The sequence below is a fragment of the Borostomias antarcticus genome (genome assembly GCF_949987555.1).
Source record: "Borostomias antarcticus genome assembly, chromosome: 10".
NCBI classification, from domain to species: domain Eukaryota; kingdom Metazoa; phylum Chordata; class Actinopteri; order Stomiiformes; family Stomiidae; genus Borostomias; species Borostomias antarcticus.
Window position 1 is genome coordinate 5,514,423 of NC_140243.1, and position 22,460 is coordinate 5,536,882.

A 22,460-nucleotide genomic window follows, 5' to 3' on the forward strand; every position below is an offset into this window, starting at 1 on the left:
CAAGTGCATTGTGTTGCCTTTGTGTATGAAATGTGCTATGTAAATATTGAAAAAACTAAACAAAGTATGATCTCAGCCGGTGCCACATACTGTAAACTCCCACTGTATTCCCATTGGACAGTAAACTGTAGTCAAACTGTCCGAGTGTGGGAAGTGGTGCAGACACAGAGCTGCTACAGAGAACACTTAAGAGCACACAACACACAACTCACAGGTCTGAGCCAAAAATATAACAGCCTTCCTGTTTTTACTAAAAGGTCCAATTATGCTGCGCAGGTATGTATGTATATGTGTGTGTGTGTGTGTGTGTGTGTGTGTGTGTGTGTGTGAGTGTGTGTGTGTGTGTCTGTGTGTGCGTGTGTATGTACGGTATGTATGTATGTACGGTATGTATGTATGTATGTATGTATGTATGTGTGTATGTATGTATGTACCTGTATATGCATTTAATACAGTAAGGATCCTCCAGTCTGGTCAAGTAATAATTTACCTAAGTGCCCATGAATGACATTCAAGAAACTCATACCTCAATATCTGTCAGCCCTGGTTACCTGTTCTGAACAGGTATTTCTCACAGGGGATTTCGAGAGCCACATTTCATCGGATTTGACCTGTCGGCCGTTCAGGAACTGAGGAGCTTGGGGTGCAGGAAGAGAGGAATTACTTCACAACAGAGGCTAATGGGAGTGAAGCCCGCTGAGTCCGTGTCTCTCTCCGTTTGAAGCTTGTCAGTGAGGCATACTGTACCTCAGAGTGTGGGACCCTCAGGTCCCACAAGCCCCCTCGTCATAACATTTCACGCTGCGTTTAAACAAACGTCAAAACCGGCTTTTACAGAATCGCCAGAGACCGCTCACACACAGGTCCGCTTGTTTTGTATTCCTCTGTTGCCACCACAGTCTTCAAGACACAAGTTACCGAGGGGCGGGGAGGAGTGGACTGGGGGGGGGGTTACCCGAAAGGAGACAAAGAGTGTTCTCTACGCGCCCGCCTCCAGAGCGGATCTGGGGTCTTAGGATGACTCATCAATAGGCTGCAGTGGTGCTAGCGCCAGTGATTGAACGCAGAAAGCATTTCATGAGGACCAATCAGGAGGCCTCCAGAAGCCTCACGCGGCTTCCCAGCAGGGTCATGGGTCACGCCAGAACACATCCATCCCTCTCCCAGCCCTCCGTCTGTCAAACCAGAGGACACAGCAGGACATTCCTGTCTTTGTGCATGTTGTTAAGAACAGATTGTTTATTCACACGGAGTACTCTGATCTCCTCAAAATATGCCCTGAAGCTTCCAATATTTCATGTTACACCAGCAACTTTCACATCAATATAATACTGAGTAATTGATGTGGGGGCGAGGTTATGTGCACAAAGCACTCTGATCTCTCCAAATGCCCCGCAGCATACAATATTTCATCTTACACAACAAGCTTCGAGCTTCATCTCAACACATTTTCACATTAAAAATAATAGCTTGTGTAATTGGCGAGAGGGGAGCGACTTGAGGGAATTAAACTCATCCTTTGTTTACGTGCCCACATTAGAGCCTTCCTGGCAATGACAGTATGGAGTATGTGTGTGTGTGTGTGTGTGTGTGTGTGTGTGTGTGTGTGTGTGTGTGTGTGTGCGTGCGTGTGTGACACCTCTTTTGACTGCAGGTTAACGGCCTGGCCCAGCAGACAGCGCAGCCCTCCTCCTCACCACCCAGGACCACCAGCGTTTGGGCTTCGTGTGGGACAACCACCTGGCACAAATTCAAATTCAGAGCAGCCATCTACAGGCATCTTTACGAGCGAGCCGCTTCCTCCCCTGCCACATAAAAAAACAAACAAAGAAAAAAAAACCTCGGGGGGTCCCGCTCACTCACGGCCTGGGCGCCTGGGAAGCTAGCAGCTCCGCGAGGCAGAAGGACCACGTCGGCTGGAGGGGGTGGGGGGGGGTGGGCGTTTGGAAGACGAGGAGTTTAGGTGTGAAGGATAGGGTGTTAAAACTGCTGCTGAGCCCAGTGAAGCTACTTTCCCTATCGTCCGGCACCCCTGTAAAACTCCCATCTGTTCCAACATGTCTGTATGATAAGGGACGATGTGGGTACGTGCTACAGCGCCTCAGCTACACACTGTATAGAGATACTGGGAGAGATAAGACAGCGAAATAAATCAAGCACATCGAGCGATCCGACGAGCTCCCTCTCTCGATGACATCACCAGGACGTTACGTGACATTCCCACGCCAGGCCAAGCTGACAGCACGGAACGTCCGACGCGCGGGGAGAGCAGCGCTGCCGGGGAATCTGGGACGCAGGTGCGCGGACCTGGAGATCACACAGAACGAAACCGCGGCGCGGGTTGAGGACACAGAGCGAGTCAGGCCGCGCGGCTTCAGACCGGGGCGAGAGAGACAGACGTGGACGTCTTTCGAAGTGAAGCGCTGTTGGGCGAGGGAGCGTCTGAGTGTGCCGCTCTTAAATGGCTCTTAAATGGCTCTTAAATTGAGAGATGCCTCTCCTCTGACGAGGCTTGTTCGCACTGGCGCGTAGCTGTGATGTCAGAACACTGTCAGTCCGCCGCCAACCCCCCTCCCTCCTCCTACCCCGGCGCTGCCCCGCGCTCAGGTCTCATCTCCTGACGTGTGTGTGTGAGTGCGTGGATGAGCAGTAAGCACATCTCTTAATGTGTATATGGGGAAGGAAGCCCTCCCCCCCCCCCGCCTTCATGTCTGCTCACATACAGTATGCACACAGCTCCACAGTGTGTGTGTGTGCGCGCGCGTGCCTGCATGCATATATTGGCAACCACTTGCTTGCATATGCTCAATAAAACATTAATGCATTTCGCAGCCTGTACGTTTCCGAGCTCAGCCCACAAGGCCTGAATCACGCTGATTCAGGACAAACAGACAATGGAACACCTGGAGAACAGATCCCCACTTTCCCAGAGCAGCCGAGCCTGCGGAGAGAACATGCTCACTCCACAGAGGTAGTTACGGGGGGGAAGTGAACGTGAATGAGTGCTGAGGCCCTGTAGGGCAGAGCCAGGGCAGAGCCAGGGCAGGCACTGGCAAGACAGGGAGCCAAACACCTCAGACAGCCCACATCCGCAGGCAGGGGAGAGAGAGACAGAGCAGAGAGGTTTGACTTCAGGGTGCCTTAACCACCAATGAGACTACCGCTCAACACCAGAGCGGATGAATCCTAACAGGCTGGTGCTTGGCCCTCCGGACGTAAGTTTTCTTTGGTCTAAGTCGGTGAGAGAACATTGTGTGTGTGTTCCTCTTTTTGCCTGTGTTTCACTTTAGCTTAATTGCTGTACCTGAGGCAGTGGGGTAGTTTGATCTTGTCGACAGTCATGCCCTCCTTCAGACTTGAAGCAGGGTCGGACAGGGGGCTCTAAAACCGGGATCTACTGTAATGTACACAAATGAACTCTAATGAAACCCCAACCCCAATGACTGGTCTGGTAAATCATAGCATATCATCTCTACTCACCCATAAAACAAAGAGGTAGATTATAGGGTTAAGTCACTGCGAGACTTCTGCAAGAGTGTATAGCATGTCACATACATCGCAGGAATTATGGGCCATACCATCTGGTGGGCCCCACTGAGAAAAAAATAAAAACGTTAAGATCTCGATTTCCTGAGAGCTTGCCTCGGAATCACAACAATTCCTACAAAAGCTCCCTGAGATGAGAACGATTTGCTATGGTCTGAACTTTTCAAATGCATGTGGCTGGATGTCATAAGGTGAATTGTCAGGAGACAAAAGGATTTCAAAGTTAGAAAACTGCACTTTAGGTCCCTTTAATCAATTGCAGGGTTTGGTAATGCACAGTACATGTACCTTTCTCTCTTAGTCCAGTACGCCAAATGCATTGTGTACAGTAAGAGTATGCTGTACTTTCACTGTACTGTACTTTCACTGTACTCACCATGTACACATACAGTATCTGTTCACTAGGAATTTATCAAGGTTACAAAACGATCAACTGCATTCCTGACAAGAGTAAGCTCGAGCCACATGTGGTTAAACTAGTCTGAGGTCAAATCGATCCATCTGTCAGGACATCAGAGCAATAACTTTGACTGTGGAGGGGTTTGGCTATCTCGTTCTCTGAGGAGCCCAGATTAATCCGCGCCCACCTCCATTATCAGGTGCTTTTCCCAGCTCATAGTCACCCTTTCCGGCCCCCGCCCCTTTCGTGCCTACTCAATCACACCACGGGCATTCCCCCCTCGTCCTTCAGCACAGAACAGCCAATCAAACGTCTTCCCTCGTGTCCAGGGGCTACTTTCGACCCAATAATTAAGAAAAAAAAAAAAACAACAGCCGCAGCTTTCCGCCACATTAACAACAATTGAGAGCACCTGATCAAAACCTTGAGACGTAGGTCACACACACAGGGCCTGTGCTTATCTCTGTTGGATACTGCATCTCCCCCCAGGACCACATCCAATGTAACAGCACACCCCACTGGGAGCGGAGGAACGTGAGGGTCGAGAGTGACATTGAACATCCCAGGCCTGTGTCTGAGAGTCAGGGGGCCAGGTCCGGCCCCTGAGGGCCTCATCTGGCCCTGTGCCGCCCAGACATTATCCAGGGTCTGTACTTCCCCCCCCCCTCGCCCAGTACAGGGGCACTCACCTTGGGTCCAGGGGGACCAGGCAGCCCAGGGTTTCCATGTGGACCAGCAGGACCCTGAAACAGATGCACACAGAGAGAGGCAACACAGCTTAGCCAACCGTACATCACAATGGCAGCGGAGTATTTCAACTTGAATCAGATGTCAACTCCCAGCTGAAATCCTAAGTGCAGATAAGAGGCGAGCGCGCACGCAGGTTCAAGCTGCCGTTATCTACGAGTGAGTAACCGTGAGCTAGTGAGATAAAAGAAAGATGTATTACACATATATTACATCCCATATTTCTTCATGTGCCAGACCTGTGCCCTTTCCTTAAATCACACAGGAAAGCAATATTACCACACACACACACTCAGACAAAACCACACACACACTCAGACAAAAGCACACGCACTCGCATCTGCACATACCGTAGCACACACAAACACACACACCTACACACACACACACACACACACACACACACACACACACACGCACACACACACACACACACACACAAACATCTGCATCCCTGCTGTTCCACGGATTGGCTGCTCTCTCTGAAACACCCCCGTCACACTTTAAGTCACGAGGTCAGTCTCTGCTCTCTCTCATTTCAGAGTAATCAGTCACCGTGTTTGTCAGTGATGATGAGGTACCGGACCAAATGAGAAAGCGGGAGTCACACAAGCTACGTTTACGGGTCCTGTCCTATGACACTCGCGGTGGTTCTGCTACCCTTCCTGTTCTCCCAGCCCAGAATGACCCCGGGACGCCAGCCCCCCCACGCTCTGCTTTCCATTGCTCTACTGCTGGTGTTTGCTGTGGGTGAGGCCATGTGTTTTTTATGGCAGAAAGGAAAAACTCCAGGCTGTCCTTGTTACTGTACTGTACTGTAAGTAACCCCTCCTGCATGAGAACCTTAATCATATGGTCTCTCTTCCCCTCTGCATCTAACCCCCTCTCCCCACCCCTCTCTCTTTCTCTGCTCTCTCTCTCTCCCTCAGCAGGAGCAGATGGTTTTACGGATCAGAGAGAGAAAAGTCCTCCCACCTGGGGACAGGAGCTCTGTGAGACAATGCGAGAGTGTGTGTGAGCATGGGTGTGTGTGTGTATGTGTCTGGTGGGGTGGAGGGGGAGAGAGCGTGGGACTACAGCAGAGGTGTGTGTGTGTGTGTGTGTGTGTGTGTGTGTGTGTGTGTGTGTGTGTGTGTGTGTGTGCCCATACACACAACCACACATTATGACCCTCATGTTCCACCACATAATGATGCCTCAGCCTGTGTGTTCTCTACGGTCATCTTGCTGGACAACGTGACATGAAGCCCTTCTCAGTGGTTATCTTGTGTAGACAACCTCATGCAGTTTGCTGCAGCGGTCTCTCTCTGCCTGAGACATTGTGCTGCTGAGTGGGGTGATGTTAAAGGCAGATATCACAGACAACAATTTTACAGATGACTGATTCTCTGTGAAACACACACACACACACACACGCTCACACACACACACACACACACACACACAGGTGCCAGCTTTAAGCATACTTCTCTGCAAATGGATGCCCTGAGAGCTTATGACTGTGTGTTGTCAGGCCTGAGTACGGTCCAAGCAGAGACATCTGGAGCTGCTTCCTCTACCTTGATACTCCAGAGGCCAGGGAAGTAAACGTTGCATGCAAACACTCTGAGAACCCTCCCATTCCCAGGGGCCACTGCTACTTATCCCTGGTCTTTTTAATGGAATCACATAAAGCACAGTCATGTCCGTCAGCAGCGCATGACCCATGACCCCCCTGGATCACCGGGCTGAGCTCAGCTATGCCCCGCCGCATACGGCCGCCGTCTGGATGGGACTACTAATGAGGCGAGGACTGGGCTGTAGTAAGACGTGGATGATGAGTTGTCCAGAGACTGCAGACAGTAGCAGGTCAATGTCAATGCTCCGTCCCCACACGCCCCAAAAGACCAACAAACCTGACCTTCCTGTTCCTTTCAGAGACCTTTTCAAAAGCCGTTGTGACCTCTCTCGACAAGTTCAGGGAACACAGCACCTTACAAAAAAGGTCTTGCTGAGATTTCTGGGGAGGGGGGAGGGGGGGGCGGCGGGGGGGTTGACATTTGCCTGAGGCACAATCATGACATCAGAGTGACACCGCTTGATCTGACATGACAGGATTGCTACCATGTGGTTTACTCACCCGGGGACCTCTCTTTCCTGCAGGACCAGGAAGACCTGGAGGACCCGGGGGACCCTAGAGAGAGAGAGAGAGGGAGAGAGACAGAGACAGAGAGAGGGAGGAAGAGAGACAGAGAGACAGACAGAGGCAGAGAGAGGGAGGAAGAGAGAGAATGTGTTATTGACAAGCAAAAAAACATGTTCAAAAACACGTATAAGCCTATGTGTGAGAGAAACGTCGAGCCGATTCTATGGTTAGAGCTAAGTTGAACGAGACGAGCCAACGGCTCCGAGAAGCGCTAGCAAGACGTCTCTGGGAGGGAGGATCGGGTTACGTCCTCTAGGTGGGCCTGCCTGACGCCACACGCTGTCTGGTCAGTTCTGGATTACCATAATCCCTTTGTAATGGAAAGACAATGCAGCGGGGAACACATGGAACGGTTCCGCGTCATGTTCCGCTGGACCCAAGATGTACAGGAAGAGGGTGAAATAAAAAACCCCGCTCCACACACATTCCCGAGATGAAACGAATGTCTTGTTAAGATCAATGGAAATTCAATGCGTGAAACATGTATCTGCTGGGGCTTACAGCATCAGTTGAAATAATTAACAAGCAGTTTTTTCCTTTAACAGATGGCGCAGTCGTCCCACAATTGACGACGGCAGTTGATTTGGAAAGACGGGCGGATAAGAGTCATGGACCGGGGAGGGGGCGGGGGGGGGGGGGGGGGGGGGTCCCACACTGTGTTCTTCTGTTAGAGTCATAACACACAATCGAGCTTCAACACCGCCTGTGGCTAAAAACACAGATTTGTGGCTTCACCACTACTCTTGTCCAATACACACGGATGATTAATGAGATCCCAGGGCTGCTATTTTTCCTGGGATGATTCCTCGGTGATGCATAAGCATGTCAATGCTGATCACCACCGGTGCAGGATGAATTCAGCCAGCGACCTGTTCCCTGTGAAGTATGATTGGAAATTGGAGGCCGTTCAAAATCCTTTCGCAGTTATCGCGTATGCTGTATAGGCATCGCAACGCGCTGCTCCAAACCAAACAAACAGAGCCTTATAGTCTTATAGGAAGAGGGCTGCCCAGTGGATCGCCCGGGGATACCTAACTTATGCTGCCTTTAGTTTATCCCTGTGCTATAATCTAAAGAGGATTAGTCTTGAAGTTGTCAATCAGTCTCTCTCTCTAGGTTCATCCTCGGACGAGTCCTGCATCAGCGCTTCCAGTCACCCCCATCCTCCATACATCTGGCCAGCTCTCCTGCACTTTCTGCTCCTCTCTTGAGTACGTCCATGTATGTTAGTGTGGGACGCCCTCGTGATCGATGCCCGTGTAATACAATGGCAAGGCAAGGGAAATTTATTTATATAGCACATTTCAGCAGCAAGCCCATTCAAAGTGCTTACAACACATAAAACAAAGAGATATAGCTAAAAACGGTATAGCTATAAATCGTATACGCCTGGATATTATCTGAGACTGTGTATAGGAAGAATGGGAAGCATCAAGCTTGGTTGAACAATACCTCTGGCTGGCTTGCTGCTCTGTGCTGCTCACCCACTCTCATGTCCACTCTTCAGAGGTTGGATACTATGACCATGAGGAAACAATCTGTGCGTGTGTGTGTGTGTGTGTGTGTGTGTGTGTGTGTGTGCGCGAGCAGGGACATCTGAGGCGGTCATCATGGGGGAAGTCCTGCTCATTCGATCCCTCTCTGTGACTGTCTGAGGGTCTCAGGACCAGCTGTGTGCTCCCGAGCCTCCCTCCTACACAACGCCTGGTGGAAACAGTGAACACACTACCGCCTCCGCCATCACAACAGAGCCAACAGAGGACATCAAAGTCATAAAAATAAGATTGCAGTATCCACAATGGGGCTCCTTCCAGCTATGTGTGTGTACAGTAAGTAGCAGTAATGTTTCCAGTGAGAGGTATGTCAATAGAGGATTCATGGTCATGATTGAACTATCTCCCCTCCTGTGATGCATAGCTTGGGTACACTTGCAGAATACGCTCTAATCAATCTCGATATGAAATCAATGATGATTGTTAATATTTACAGTATAACTATTGTAACAAGTTAACTTTGGCTCACTCTTTGTCCATCACAACTGCTTATAGCTATTTAATTCAAAAGTGTTACCCTACTGCATGGGCAGCTTATTCCAACAAAAGTTGACCAATAAGTTCCCAACATCAAGGTGTAAAGAATTCAGCCTAACAGACACAATGACCACAGGTTGAATCATTCAGTATCAGATTCACTCATTCATAAGAGATGAACCAGTGCAATTACACAGTAAAAATATGTGTATTATGAAATGCTTCTCTGCGGGGTGAGATACAGTAGAATCTCAAACTGGAGCTCGGAGCTCAACAGGTGATGACTGATACCATGCACAGACTCACTGACCTAGAACTGACCCTGGAGCCAAATGATCCAGTCAGAGCTGTCTAAGACAGCAGCTACATACATACAGCATACATACATACATACAGCAGCTGATAATGTGTTTCCCAGCACGACTAAAACCGATAAAAATACTAATGATGAAGATCATCTCCTCAAAAGGGTGTAGGAGCTAGAGAGTACCTCACAGCTGAGGTATGCTATGGAAACAGTGATAGATTCGCACGTCATGTCAACAGCACCACACACGTTCTGCGGTATCAGGTGGGATGGATGGAAGGACCTGGCATATCACCCACCCTGGTGGAAACACAAGCAACCCGATCAAGACCGCTGAGATGACAGAGCGGCCGTGTTGTTCTCAATTCTTCAGAGAAGTAAAACTACATCTGGCTGACGTCATTGTTTGATGGTGCTGTCGCTAGGCTGTAGATACTGTATGCGTTTCCCCCTCAAATTTCAGACAAGAGCTCAAGTCACTGGCAGTATTTCAAAAGAGGGGATGGCGTGTTATTTTAACCACCTGTTGATACATGAAAAAAAAAGCACTTCAACACGTCGCCATCACCTCGCCTCTAAATCAATACAGCGCTCTGCCAAAATAATTTCTTTCATAATCCGTGAGTGACAGAAGGTAATGTTATGCACGAAAGCACTCGAAGCACAATGGCCAAAAATTAGCAGTAATTGCTTTTCGCTGTAATGTTCCTATCTGCTAATGCACGTTTCCGCTGCGAAGCTTGCCGCTACTGTAGCATTCTCATATCTGTGATTTTATGATCAGTCATAAACGCACACTTACCGGAGGACCTGGTTCTCCTTTGGGGCCAGGGAGAGCGTCGTCGTAGTTGTAGAAGTAGTCTGGTTCCTCGTATCCGTAGTCGTAGCCTCCCATGTCCACGTCGTAGGTCCGGTCCTGGCCGTGCTCCTCGGAGGTGTCCACCTGGTTCTCCCGGTACAAGGTGGTGCCGGTGGTTTTCAGCTGGGTCTCCGGGAGCTGAACTGTGGGATGGGGCTGGGGCTGAGAGTCCCTGGAGCTGTTCCTCAGGCCCTCCTTCAAGCGGCTCTGCCTGACGGGAGAGATCAGGCCCGGGGAAGGGTCGGTGGCCTGTGGCGTGCCGTGGCTCCTCTCCACCTCCGTGTTGTTCTCAGACTGAGGGTCGGGTTGCCTACCGCCCCCTGCTGGGGGGGCGGTACTCCTGCGTGTGATGCCCAGAGCAGCCAGCCCGCCGAGGGTGCCTGAGGCGGGGCTGTCAGGGCTTAGGGTGGGGGTGTGGGCGGAGGCGTGTGTGAGGTGCTCCAGCAGGGAGCTGTGGGGGCTCCTGGGCTCCAGGTGAGGCTGTTCTGAGGGACCCAGGCCAGAATACTGCGGAGAGGGACCCTCGAAGGCAAGGCCGGGGGTAGCTCTTGCCGTGGCGGGGGTCTGGTGGGTTTGGGGCGGGGCTGCCAGGGAGGGGGGCACCGTGTGAGACTCCAAAGAGGGGCCAGAGAGGGAGGCCAGGTTTTCCCAAACATCCGAGGCGAGAGTCGGTGGGGGCGATCGGAAGGTGTCCGCCAGCCGGCACTGTTTTTTAAGGTAGTCACAGTAGCGGCCGGCAGCCTGGGCAGAGGGGTAGATGTCCAGCTGGCATATGCGGCCCTGGAACTGGGCGGCTTTCGAGTTCATCCTTCCTACGGCCAGCAGGCCTCCGGAGCCCAGCGTCTGCGGCCTGCTGAGGGTCTGCTCGCGCTGGGGCGCCGCCCCGCAGTCTGCGTGGAACGTCACGGAGCGCGGGCGCACGCCCACGGCGAAGGCATGCCGGCGCCCGTCGTGGAGGTCGTGGGCGAAGTAGACGGAAGCCTTCTCGGCCGTGTACACCACCACCCTCCGGGGCAGCAGCTGGAGGCCGAACTGCAGCCTGCCCCTGTCGTCCCTGACGCTGAAGAGGAAAGCATTGTTCGCTTGCCAGGAGCTCAGGCTCACCACGATGGAGAACTCCTCGCCGAACTCCGGTGGGAACACGGCCCCCGCCGGGGCCTCGATGACGGTGTCCGGGTCAAGGGTGGCCCCGACTCCTGGGGGTGGGGAGGCGGGAGGGAGGGAGGAGGGGGAGCTCGTCCCGGAGTGAGGGGTCTCTCTGCTCCCGGTGAGGCCCAGCCGATGGAGGATGTCGACACCTGAGGGCCAGAGAGGAGAGAACTGTGAGACAGCTGCACAGACACACACACACATGCGCGCGCAAACACACACACATACTGTACATACAAACTTACACACACACACAGACACACACACACACACGTACTGTATACATACACATAAACACTGTCACACACAGGACCTTAAGCCGGGCTCAGACTACAGGATTTTTGGGCCGATTTATCCCCGATTCACCCCTCCCGGCAATCAGAGGAGAAATCTGGTCTGGAACGTTGGTCGGGGCCGATGATCGGCCCAGATTATCTTGTAATGTGAGGGGTTTACAGATCCAATCCTACACCTCCCGATCGGCTGGCAGACCCATCGGGGCGGCCCCGATAATATCAAACATGTTTGATATTTAAGATTATTACGTCCCGACTTTACAAGTGAGACGGCGAGACCAGTGGTTCATTGCTCCCTCGGGCACGATAAGATCCTGTAGTGTGTGATGAGCTGTTATTTTCAAATCTTGCTGTGTGTGCTTGTTTGAGATGCGCAGGAAGAATATCTGTTAAGATTCTCCTTATGTGCGTGATGTAACCCGATTTCGAAATTATTTACGATTTTAAATATCCTGTAGTGTGAGCCCGGCATTAGGAACAAGAGGGTTATCGTCACTGAGGACATACTGTACAAATTAACAAAAAGAGGAGAAAGGAAGGGAAGTAAATTATTTCAAAGAAACCGTGAAGAAAGAGGACGGGGGCCGTGGAGATGGCAGGAGGAGGAGCAGACAAGGTTGTGCAAGGGCTACTCAAGGCTCTTCTGCGCTGACATCACAGATCTCCCATAATTCCCGCCAGAGAGCCACTGGGGCAGCTGGGGTCCAGATGAGAGCAGGCGACTACAGAGGGATGGTACAGTAGGACTGTAATACAGGAACCCGCACCACAGCCTGTTTGAATCAATCTGCCATCAGAGATTCATGGTATCTGCTTTCAAAAACAGCTGAGTCACGATTTTCCTTCACTCCCAGGTGATTCCTCAAATTATATGTCAGAGCTGTTGACACTGAAGTACAGCAGGTGAACGGCGTTCAGGTTTTTAAATTGTGGAGGGGAGTTAAAGACAGTGTGGACGAGTAAGCAGAAAAGGAGGAGGACAGGAAAAGGACGGGGGAAATCTGTCAGCATGGGACAAGTTCTGGACGGACGGGAAGAACTGGGCTGGAAGAAACGCAATGTTACATGTCCACACCGAACAATATCTTTGCAGGAAAGTGTTCATGATACAGTATGACAACTGAAAACAAAGGCACTTTCACGCACACCAAATCTTAAAGGAACCGTAACAGGGTCAACTGAATTAATGGTTCTGACAGTGAATGTGTGGGAGAGAGGGAGAGAGAGCGAGTGTGTGTGTGAGAGAGAGAGAGAGAGAGAGTAAGAAAGAGAGAGAGAGAGAGAGAGAGAGAGAAAGAGAGAGAGAGAGAGAGGCTCAGACAGGCAGAGCGAGCCAGTAGCTGTGTGGAGGAATCCAGGAAACAGGAGAGCTCTTAAAGCCAGTGTGAATGTCAGTGGGGAGATGATGGGAGGAGCAGCAGCAGCAGTGGAAGGTATTTTCATTGCTAATCCAGAGACGTTCGCTTCCTTTGAAACAAGCTTGTCCCCTCGCTCAGGGATGTGACTCACAAAAGGCTGGTTTATTGATCTGATAGAACAGGAGGGGAACTCAAGGCACTAACTCAACCAGTGGTCTTGTGAAGGGCAGGGCTTCTGTGGGGCTGTTGTTGTCTCAGGTTCAACATGGTTGTAAGAGAGAAGAAAAACAAAGAGGTTGAAAACGATTTTCTGTCCGAGGGCACGGCACTCTCCCCACCATTAAATAACAGCCAAGAACGCAGGCTGCAAAAAAAAAAAAAAAAAAAACATACATCAAAGCTGTACCACAGCTATTATAGACAAGCGTGCATGTATGACCCTGTGAACCTTTCACCTCGGTCGTAGGTCAAATCAAACAGCCAATAACTTATTTAGAAAGCCTCGGTATAAATGTTGACAGCAGAAATGTGGGGACGAGCTACCAGATGGTACCTTTGAGTTACCTACCTTAGAACCTCAGACATTTTCATATGGAAACACTTATGCGGAAGCATTAAGCACTTCCCAGTGCTCTATAATGAAAGGGAGGATTCAAAAGCAAGACACTGCGGATCACTGTGTTGAACCTTTAACTTTACAACTGGACTTGTATAGGAACTGTGTGACACTGATAAACTCATATAAACATGCAGGAGGATACAATCAGGGCCACATGCCAAGTGATTACATGACACAATGGGTTCATAATCTAGCAATGGTTTTCATTGTCAAAGTCACCATCAAACCAACAAACATTATACAACTAACGACTACAGACTAATAATCATTTCAACAACCCCCCCTGCCCACCTAAACCCTCTATGGCTGGGTATGGTGTTGGGAGGTTGGGGCTGTCTGCCGAGTGTGTGTGTGTGTTTGTGTGTTGGTGGGGAGGGGGGGCACGGGGGGCGCCAGGTTTTATAGTATAGCTCTAGGTGAATACCACGTGCTGGAATTGAACCCAGCCAGGAGGCCACCACTGCACTGCTGCTGCGTCCACTCCGGCGGGCCCTCGGGGGAGAGAACGTGCCTGTTTTCACGAGGTTTCTCTGGGCTCCCATCGCCCGAGGAGTATCTGCAGTGGATCTGAGCGCGTACGGAGATGCCCTTGACATTCTACCCCTGGGGTAACGTCAACCTGGATTCCAATTAACCTGTCTCATATGCGAAGACAAGCAGCTCCAGCCCTCGGTCCGCATTCCTCCTACCCCCGCGTGTGATGGATCGACCCTGCGCGGACTGGCGCCTAGTGATAGATACGAGGTGGACGGGATGGCTCAAGATACGATCCCAGGGGTGACCCGCGCAAGTTTGTTCTGAGGTGAACCTGTGCCAGAAGCCAGTTGGATAACAGTATGTGTATGCAACAACAACAACAACAATAACAACAACATGCTCATATTTGGATGGTTGTAAATGCCACACAAAAACAATGGGATAGGGATAAGCCATGGATTCAGTTAATCCGTGTTTGTGTATTGTGGCATGTTTCTGGCAGATGTTCAGTAGCGTCTGTGCAAACGATTTCTCTAGACTCAATGAGGTTCTGGTGTTTTCTTGTCAGGCAGATGCAAAGTCTTCCACCATTGTATTCGTATTGAGTGATCGTATCAATGTGACCCTATAGTAGACAACACCGCCAACAGCTACATAAAAATGACACTGATTCAACGTGTTGGCTCCCCACAGACATGCAGAAGGGGCTGATAGATATCTTTGACCAAGCCTCACTTCTGACCCGCTTTCTTACTGTACAGATGGATATCACCTCAGCCACTACATCCCATCAGTTAAGGAGCAGCTGCCAAAACAAGCATGCTAAGCATTTTTCTGAAATGTGCCCCCTTCCTCTTAAGTTTGAATGATTAGTGTACTTGTCCAGAGTGCTCTCCTTAGCATGTACACATCCCAGTAGTGTGTGTGTGTGTGTGTTTGTGTGTGTGTGTGTGTGTGTGTGTCATGTTTGGCGATCCTGTCCTGAGCCAGAGAAGAGTATGGTGAGAGAAGAGAAGAGAAGAGAGAGAGAGAGAGAGAGAGAGAGAGAGAGAGAGAGAGAGAGAGAGGAGGAGGAGAGGGAGGCTATTTGGGCTGTCTCTACCTGCATTCTGAGACCAGCGGAGCAAGAGCAGGCCTGCAGGGAGAGGGTTTATAAAAAGAATGGGAGGAGGAGCTCCGGCGTGCAGCTGTCCTGCTCCTCTCCCCGCTGGCCTCCTGCTAAAGCACTAGCCATGACCAACGGTCTGTAGCGTACATACAGAAACAGACAAATAACAAGAGCCTCACGCTTTAACAATGTTTGGGAAAATGTCGTTGTTGATGTTGTTGTTGTTGACAACTAAGATAATGTCTTGCTATTCATCCATTGTAAATTGTCTGGGGCATATGTACTGTATGAGAGCTAGGTTGGCGACAAATGGAGGACTGTTTACCTTGTGCTTGGTAGTCTTCTTCTGCAGACAGCACTGCTGCACATATTGACATGAGCAGGAGGAGGGTTCTCCTAGAAAGACAAACAGTTCCAAATTAGACAACGTGTATCGGGAAATAAGTACAGTATGGCAGATGTCACCATCATGATGATGCTGCAAATTAATACATACATTTGACAGCATGAAAATACTCATGTTAAAGTAACAGGTTGTTAACCGATGAGAAACCTCACAGTGGTGCCATGGCCCGTGACCGCTGGGTAGCAGTGTCCACCTGACCTCGCAACGCATGAAGATTCAGACCTTCGCTAAATGACCGGCTGTACTCTAAGTGATTCACTCAGGACTGCGTCCCGATGGCCTCCTCTTCGGCGGCCAGCGAGAGAAAAAGTACCATTCAAGATCAAGAGCATCGAACCCTGGCATTATCGGCAGTCAGCCCGACATTACTCCTGACAAATGGCGAGAAGGCAACCTTCAAACATAGTATCAGCTCGTCAGGCGCCCCATTATAGTGACAGAGACGGGCCACTTAGCAAGCGGTGGAACACGGGCGCTTCAGAAGGCTCATGTCCTATATAGAGTGAATCGGTCATGTTGTGTCTCACCGCTGTGTTTTGTTTGTGGTGTTGTTAGGGCAGTCAAGGGGCTGTGCTCCAAGCTGAAGGGTGATTATATACCTTGAGAAACCCACGCACCCGTGTGTACAAAGCCCCCAGGCTCACATTCCTCTGGGAGACCGGAGTACAAATCACAGAGACAGACAGTGAACCAGGCCCTGACAGTCCTGTGGGAGAGGGCAGTCTGAAGTGCTGTATATTTTGCATGTGTATGGAGGCGGCAACCATATTTGACATCTTTATGTCTGGAAATGCGTAGGTTGAAGTCAGTCAGGGGACAATTTTGCTGTCAGTTTCCATTTCTCCTTCCTCCCAGACACACTGTCTGCCAAAAGTAGCTCAGATAAAGATAAGATGATTTATCTACTAGCAAGCACACACCACTCTGTTCTTCAGATCATTACTCTAAAGTTCAGATCAACACTCTAAAGTTCTTCAGACCATTTTCAAATGGGAAAAAGCTGATAGAATGACCGATATACTGCAGCCTCATGACCCCTGACCCCTACCGTGTATTCGTCCCACAAGCAAATGATCATAACCTAATCAGCGTTAACGACTTAGAAGGGGGCGACCCTGAAATTAACAAGAATTAATTAACAAGGCTAAGAGATTGCAGATTAACCTTTTCAAGAGAGAGAGACCGTCCTGTCGGTGATGAGAGGAAGATGACAGACTGACAACTGTCAAATGACCACCCCACTCTGACCCTGCCGCTAGGTGGCGCTGCCCACCATACTCACAGTCACTACTGGTGACCCCACACATTCCCTCATGGCTGACCTTCATACATCATACAAGTATGATTAGCAATGTATAGTGTCACGCAACAGCTATGACAAATTAACTCTTGTGGTAAGCTGAGAGTGGCGTTTCCCTTGTACTGTACAGAGTAACTTCAATCTTGACCTAGGATCACAGCTGTAGTATTTAAAATATTACATTTGTAGGCTACTACTGACACTGGGCTGGAAGGTAAGCTGGGAAGTGTCTTCTAATATATATCACACACACTCACGAACTGTTACATAATACACTGACAACAGGAAGAGTAGATAGAGGCATTGAAGCACTTAGTAGCACTTCGGCACAGTTCATTCTCTGACTAAATCAATCAGACTGTCAAAGAGGGGTGCTGCATTATATGAATTGGCATGACTTGAAATGTCTACTGTCTTGTAACAGGCTATACATCATTCACTTAGCACACAGCAGTACAGTATGTTGGGACAACCAGCTGCGTAATACAGTGACAAATGAATGAGCAGAGAGATGCAACAAAGCGCAGTGCTGCTGCACAGGACATTCTGCCCAAATCAAGGAGGGTCAATGGTGCATCATATGAGTTGTCATGACTTGTTCAGTAAGATAAGCTCTTGGCTGTTAGATAATGGTGACTGTGCCTCAACAAAATTAGTGTGTTCAGAATGGTACTTTGTCATCAGCCCATGACTGGAGTACAGTATACTTGGAAGAACTATCAATCAAAAACCAAACAAACTCCTGTCAGTATGGTGCTTACATCTTCATAACTTCAAGGGATTTACAGCATAATAGTCCCAGCAGTAGATTTCACTTTTATGATTTAACGTAACTCTGATATAATGCAGGTGAGGTAGTACTATGAGGATTTAGGAGTGTCTGTCTGTGTGGGCCTGTTTGAGAGAGAGAGAGGGTCTCTGGCTGGCAGCCATGTTTGTTTTCCCAGAGCAGTGTGGCCTTCTGGACTCGGAGAGAGAGGGAGCAACACATGAGCCCTGTCACCTGTTCCTCATCGAGATACCGGTGTGACATTCCACGGCCGGGAATATAGACACACACCCCCACACCAGGAAAGGGAAAAAAGGGGGGAACATTCAGTATATGAATACAATCATTCATCTGTTGGAAGAGGGGGATAAACCTGTCATTTATAAGGCCATAGAGTAGCTGGTTCAGTTTAAAACTTGGCTTGAGTTTAAAACGTGGAAAATACTAAATAACTCTTACATCCACATTTGAAGCACCAAGGGCCATCTGATGCTAATTCTGACAGCCATGTCCTCCTCTTCCTTTGGGCTATTTTTGGCGCCACAAACAACAGATCTGTCCCAAAGGTTCACAAGATCCACAGCTTAACGATGACATCAAACAGCATATTGCATGGCGGGAATTTTCCAGTGGCCCATAGATCTTCTCTTGTCACATTGTCTGATAATGGACTTTGCTTGTCCAGCTCACTCTGTTCACTCGGCATTTGATGAGGGCAAGAACCAAGTGGAGTGTGTTTGAACCTCCAATTGGTTTGGGTTGATTTAGTATTTCCATATTCTTACGGTAAAGTCGCGAGTAAATCCTGGTCTCCTTGATAGAACACTCAGACATGTCCACTGGCCCAGTGGTTTATGGGAACGGCTGCCGAAAGCAAGACAAAGCTCCCCAAACACTGCTCTGTTGACAGAGGGAAACGCCACTATATGAGGAGTGAGTGCCATGTCAAGACTAGAAATAATCAGGCCTTTAAAACTCTCGGCTGTGATGAGTCTGTCCAGGGATAGAAATCCTGTTTTGTTTTCCACTAAAATTAGCTGGGATTTGTAACAATACTTCATTGAATAAAAGGAAAGTCTTAGCAGGATTGTACTAAGGCAGTAGGGCTCATTTCACTTGGCAAACAACGCCAAATCCACTTAAGCCTTGTTGACAATCCTCATAAGGAAAGGAGTGCAATTTTCCTAACTTCATCACTGACAATTGCCAGGGTGTGATTTTTGTAAGTGCCGACATTTACAGTGCATAGTTTACATGGCTAATTGGCAGGCCGATTACTGAATCAATTAACCAGAGATCATCCGTGCAAAGTCTAGAAATACACTAAAAAAGCCTCTGCAATGTAGAATCTCAATGGAAAGTGTGATTTATTCCAGGATCAGCTCCATAGTTTCTGATAAAACTGAAGCAAGAGATCCTCTATGCTCATCTCTTGTGTAAGCAGGCCAATCCAATGGCCTTTGAACAAATGTGCCAAAAACATGTGCCAAAAACATATGTATTCTATATCCTTTAAAAAACACAATTGTGCTTTGTTGACACCTCGCCTGAAATGGTTTGACTAACATCTTGCCTCCTCTAGACATTTCTGTTACTGTGGAACGGAGTTCTATAAGTGGTAACAGACTAACATGGTGACTCAGGGCTCTAATAAGTATTGCTGAGTTACAAAAGTAAGCTGGTTGTCAGTCTGCCAAAAGATCCAGGAGATGGTGAGCAAGCCACCGTTAGACCAGTGAACCAGGGCAGAGACTTAAATAGCACAGTAGCACACTGCCTAAGGTGAGGATAAATCACAGCATATGTGCATCAGAATATGTTTATTAGCAATAACCTACAGAACGTTTCATTCATTTCTGTGAATGAAAACGCATGAGCTCCGTGTAATTATGCTCTGTCTCTACATGTTCCCCCTGAATTTGAACCACAATTCTTGAACATGAACATGCTATTGATCTCAGGCCAATATCTGTTCCTACTGGCAGCTGTTCAGCCCTCCCTCCTGTATCCAGACTATGACTTCATTATAGAAGCATTTAACTGATAAAGCCTCTCTCCATTGATCCAAATGGCCATTACCACTTTCCAAGTGCAACTTGGCTCTCAAAGGCCAAGCCAGATCTGCGTTGCTCCAACGCAGGGGCAGCGCTGGAGCTTGTCAACTGTCCTGGCCTCTGCTCCACAACCACTCAGATTGGTTCACAAAGTCAAGAGGTCATTGCAGACCAAAGTAAAGATTGACTTAGTCCACAAGACGGCGAGCAGACAAAGAGCTGTGAGTAAACTTCCACCGGCCTTTATTGGTTTGCCCTTTTCCTGTCGCGGGGGAACCTGCAGATGTTGGGAGGGCTAAACACACTCACTCACACAGACAGACTAAAACCCCCAAGCAGACTCCACCGCAGGGACACTGAACAGGGACACACTTTGCATCATCAATGGTCATTACACTACTACAGTATGTAATTACTCATCTATGAAGAGAGACTGTAGCAGGCACATAGAGGAAACTATTCAAACTGTTCAAATTGTGTCCTACTGGCCCCATTGTGTTCCATGGTAGTTTCTCTGCACTATCGGGTAATTAAGCCGAGAATGATTTCATAATAGTGTCAGTGCTAATTGACCATTAATTGACTTGTTACTGACAGGTTTAGTGCTACCTACATGGGGAGAAGAGCTTGTTGTTTTCGGTTTGTATCCTAAACCACAAGTGTGTGTGGCTCTCAAAATCTTGACCCATAAAAACACAGGGAAAAAAAAGTAATTTGATCTCACTCCATTCAAGTCCATTCAAACTCTCTCCATTCAAACTATTTAATTCTAAGTGACACTGTGTTATTGCAGGAGACTGGGGACAGGTCAGAATTGGTTCTATTCTGGCCTACTGCCACCAGTAGCCCACCAGAGAGGCAGCAACTAACTGTCTAGTGTTCAGGCCCTCTGTCAAGTTTATGTGAGTGGTAGTGTTTCCAGTCATACACTCCACTGCCGGCTTCAGAGTAGCAACACACACAACAGTGGGTGATTGTTTAACTCTCAGGAACCCATCTAAGAGCATGTTACTTAACCAGTGATGCATATACACTGAATTAATTCATATCAGTTCAGTCATTTTCACATTTACCTTACTCTGCTGTTGTATAAACTAGGTATAGGTCTGCTTAAGGGCAAGGATAAACGTATGGCTCCATCCTTTTAGAGAAGAATCGGTATTCATGTCAAATACAAACACTGTGTATAACTTCTGTGAATGTCTGGAAGGGATCCACAAAAAGAGAGCTTGGCAATGGTCCCGAAAGGAACCTTTTTCCTCTGTTAAGCCGCCTTCCAAAACATGTAGATTTCAGCTCTGCAGTCCTGGCCAAAGGTAACAGCACAGCAAAATCTGCATGCTTATGTGTAAATATCCCATGAGGAGGAACATGTGGGATGTTCATGCAACAACTCTATAGAGACCAATATTTTCAACCGCACATGATCAGACCAGAGATGACATAAAACATTACAATTCAATATTGACACATTGTTGCTGGCTTTGAATGGGTTAGGCTACGGTCACATGATGTAGGCTAGTTGTCCGGCTGCCTGCCCTTCAATAATGACTGCCAATGGATGTTGGGCGGCCAATTCGTTGACTTTCTACATAATCCTACTCCCCTCCCCACAAGTGTGTTTCCATTCAAAATAGCATCTAGCCTACAAAGTTGTTATTGAACCACTGTGTTACTAAATAGAGATAGATGGAATGAGGAAAGACATCAGCAAAAGGGAGGAGGAGAGGAAATGCTATTTATTCGTGAATTCGTGCCGCCGTCAGCACTATGCTGACGAGATCCTTAGTCATTGAAGTGCGCACAGCATGACTATGGAGAGGTCAACGCCAAAATGCGCATCTTGGTCACCTAGTGCACCCACCAACATTGAGCCAATACCAGCATATTAACTGGCCAAATTTAATCTCATTCCCAAGCAGAATGTGCTAATTCTCTGATGCTCCAGTCCGACAGGAAGATGCCAACAAGACCACATGCACCAATACTCACCTGGCTATAGGTCTACACTACACTATCCAGACCGACGTGCTCGTAAACGCATCTTTGCAATATCACACTTAACGCGCATATGGACTGAAAAAGTTGGTTCAGTTTATAAATCATGCTTTATTTAAGTGCGTTTACTCACGTTATTGCTGTGGGAGAAACGTGTCCACTCCTTGTCCGTTGGGCTCCTAAATGCATTTGTATGCATTTGTCCAGGCAGCAGAGTTCTAAGTGAAAACAGAATTCCACGCAAGAGGATACCGGTTCATGAGCTAGCCCTTGGTTACAGCCAAAGGAAGCGTACCAGAATGAGGACTGCCACCTCAGAATTTCCTCATGGTATAGAGTCCAAAGCAGAGGTCTCCCACTCTCCAAACTTCTCCCCCAACTCCTCGGCGGCTCCGGAGCGCAGTGATTATTTTCTCTCGACCAACCAAAGAGGCGCGCGCCAATGGTGTTGAAATAAAAGTGTGGAGAGTAGTGCGCCAACCAGTTAAAACGTTTACTTTTGTATTTACAGTGCGCATATGAAGGTTCAGAGTTTGATGTCTTCGTATAAGGGGTCTTCAATAGACAGAGAGACCCAGCGTCGTGCTTTACCTCCAGGCGGTAGTTTCTGCATGTGCCTTGACTTGCACTGATGCAAGTGGAGCCGTATTCTTCCCAAGTACCAGCTGGTGTTAGATTTCACCCAATTACTGGCTTGTGACATCACAGATCGGATGCAGTTTTTCGCTTGAGCTCGTCAGTGCCTTCATTCACATACTGTAATTGATCAGCAAGGCATTAAGCGCTAATCATTTTTAATTGCTCGTGCTTATTGCGCGCGCGCGTGAGCATGTTTAGAAGGATGACACTCCA

The 22,460-nt window shown here is 48.7% G+C and overlaps 1 protein-coding gene across 1 annotated transcript in view; it reads right to left on the reverse strand.

The window, feature by feature from the left end:
- col24a1 (collagen type XXIV alpha 1 chain) overlaps positions 1 to 21,903 on the reverse strand; it is an 81,937-nt gene extending 60,034 nt beyond the window's left edge. Inside the window, exons 1-5 of the mRNA XM_084443902.1 lie at positions 21,742 to 21,903; positions 15,407 to 15,477; positions 10,018 to 11,372; positions 6,813 to 6,866; positions 4,636 to 4,689 (exon numbers count right to left, since the gene is read on the reverse strand). Coding sequence (XP_084300028.1) covers positions 4,636 to 4,689; positions 6,813 to 6,866; positions 10,018 to 11,372; positions 15,407 to 15,477; positions 21,742 to 21,797 — 1,590 coding nt within the window. The 5' untranslated portion in view covers positions 21,798 to 21,903. The remainder of the gene's footprint in view (positions 1 to 4,635; positions 4,690 to 6,812; positions 6,867 to 10,017; positions 11,373 to 15,406; positions 15,478 to 21,741) is intronic.
- Positions 21,904 to 22,460: the final 557 nt, after the last annotated feature.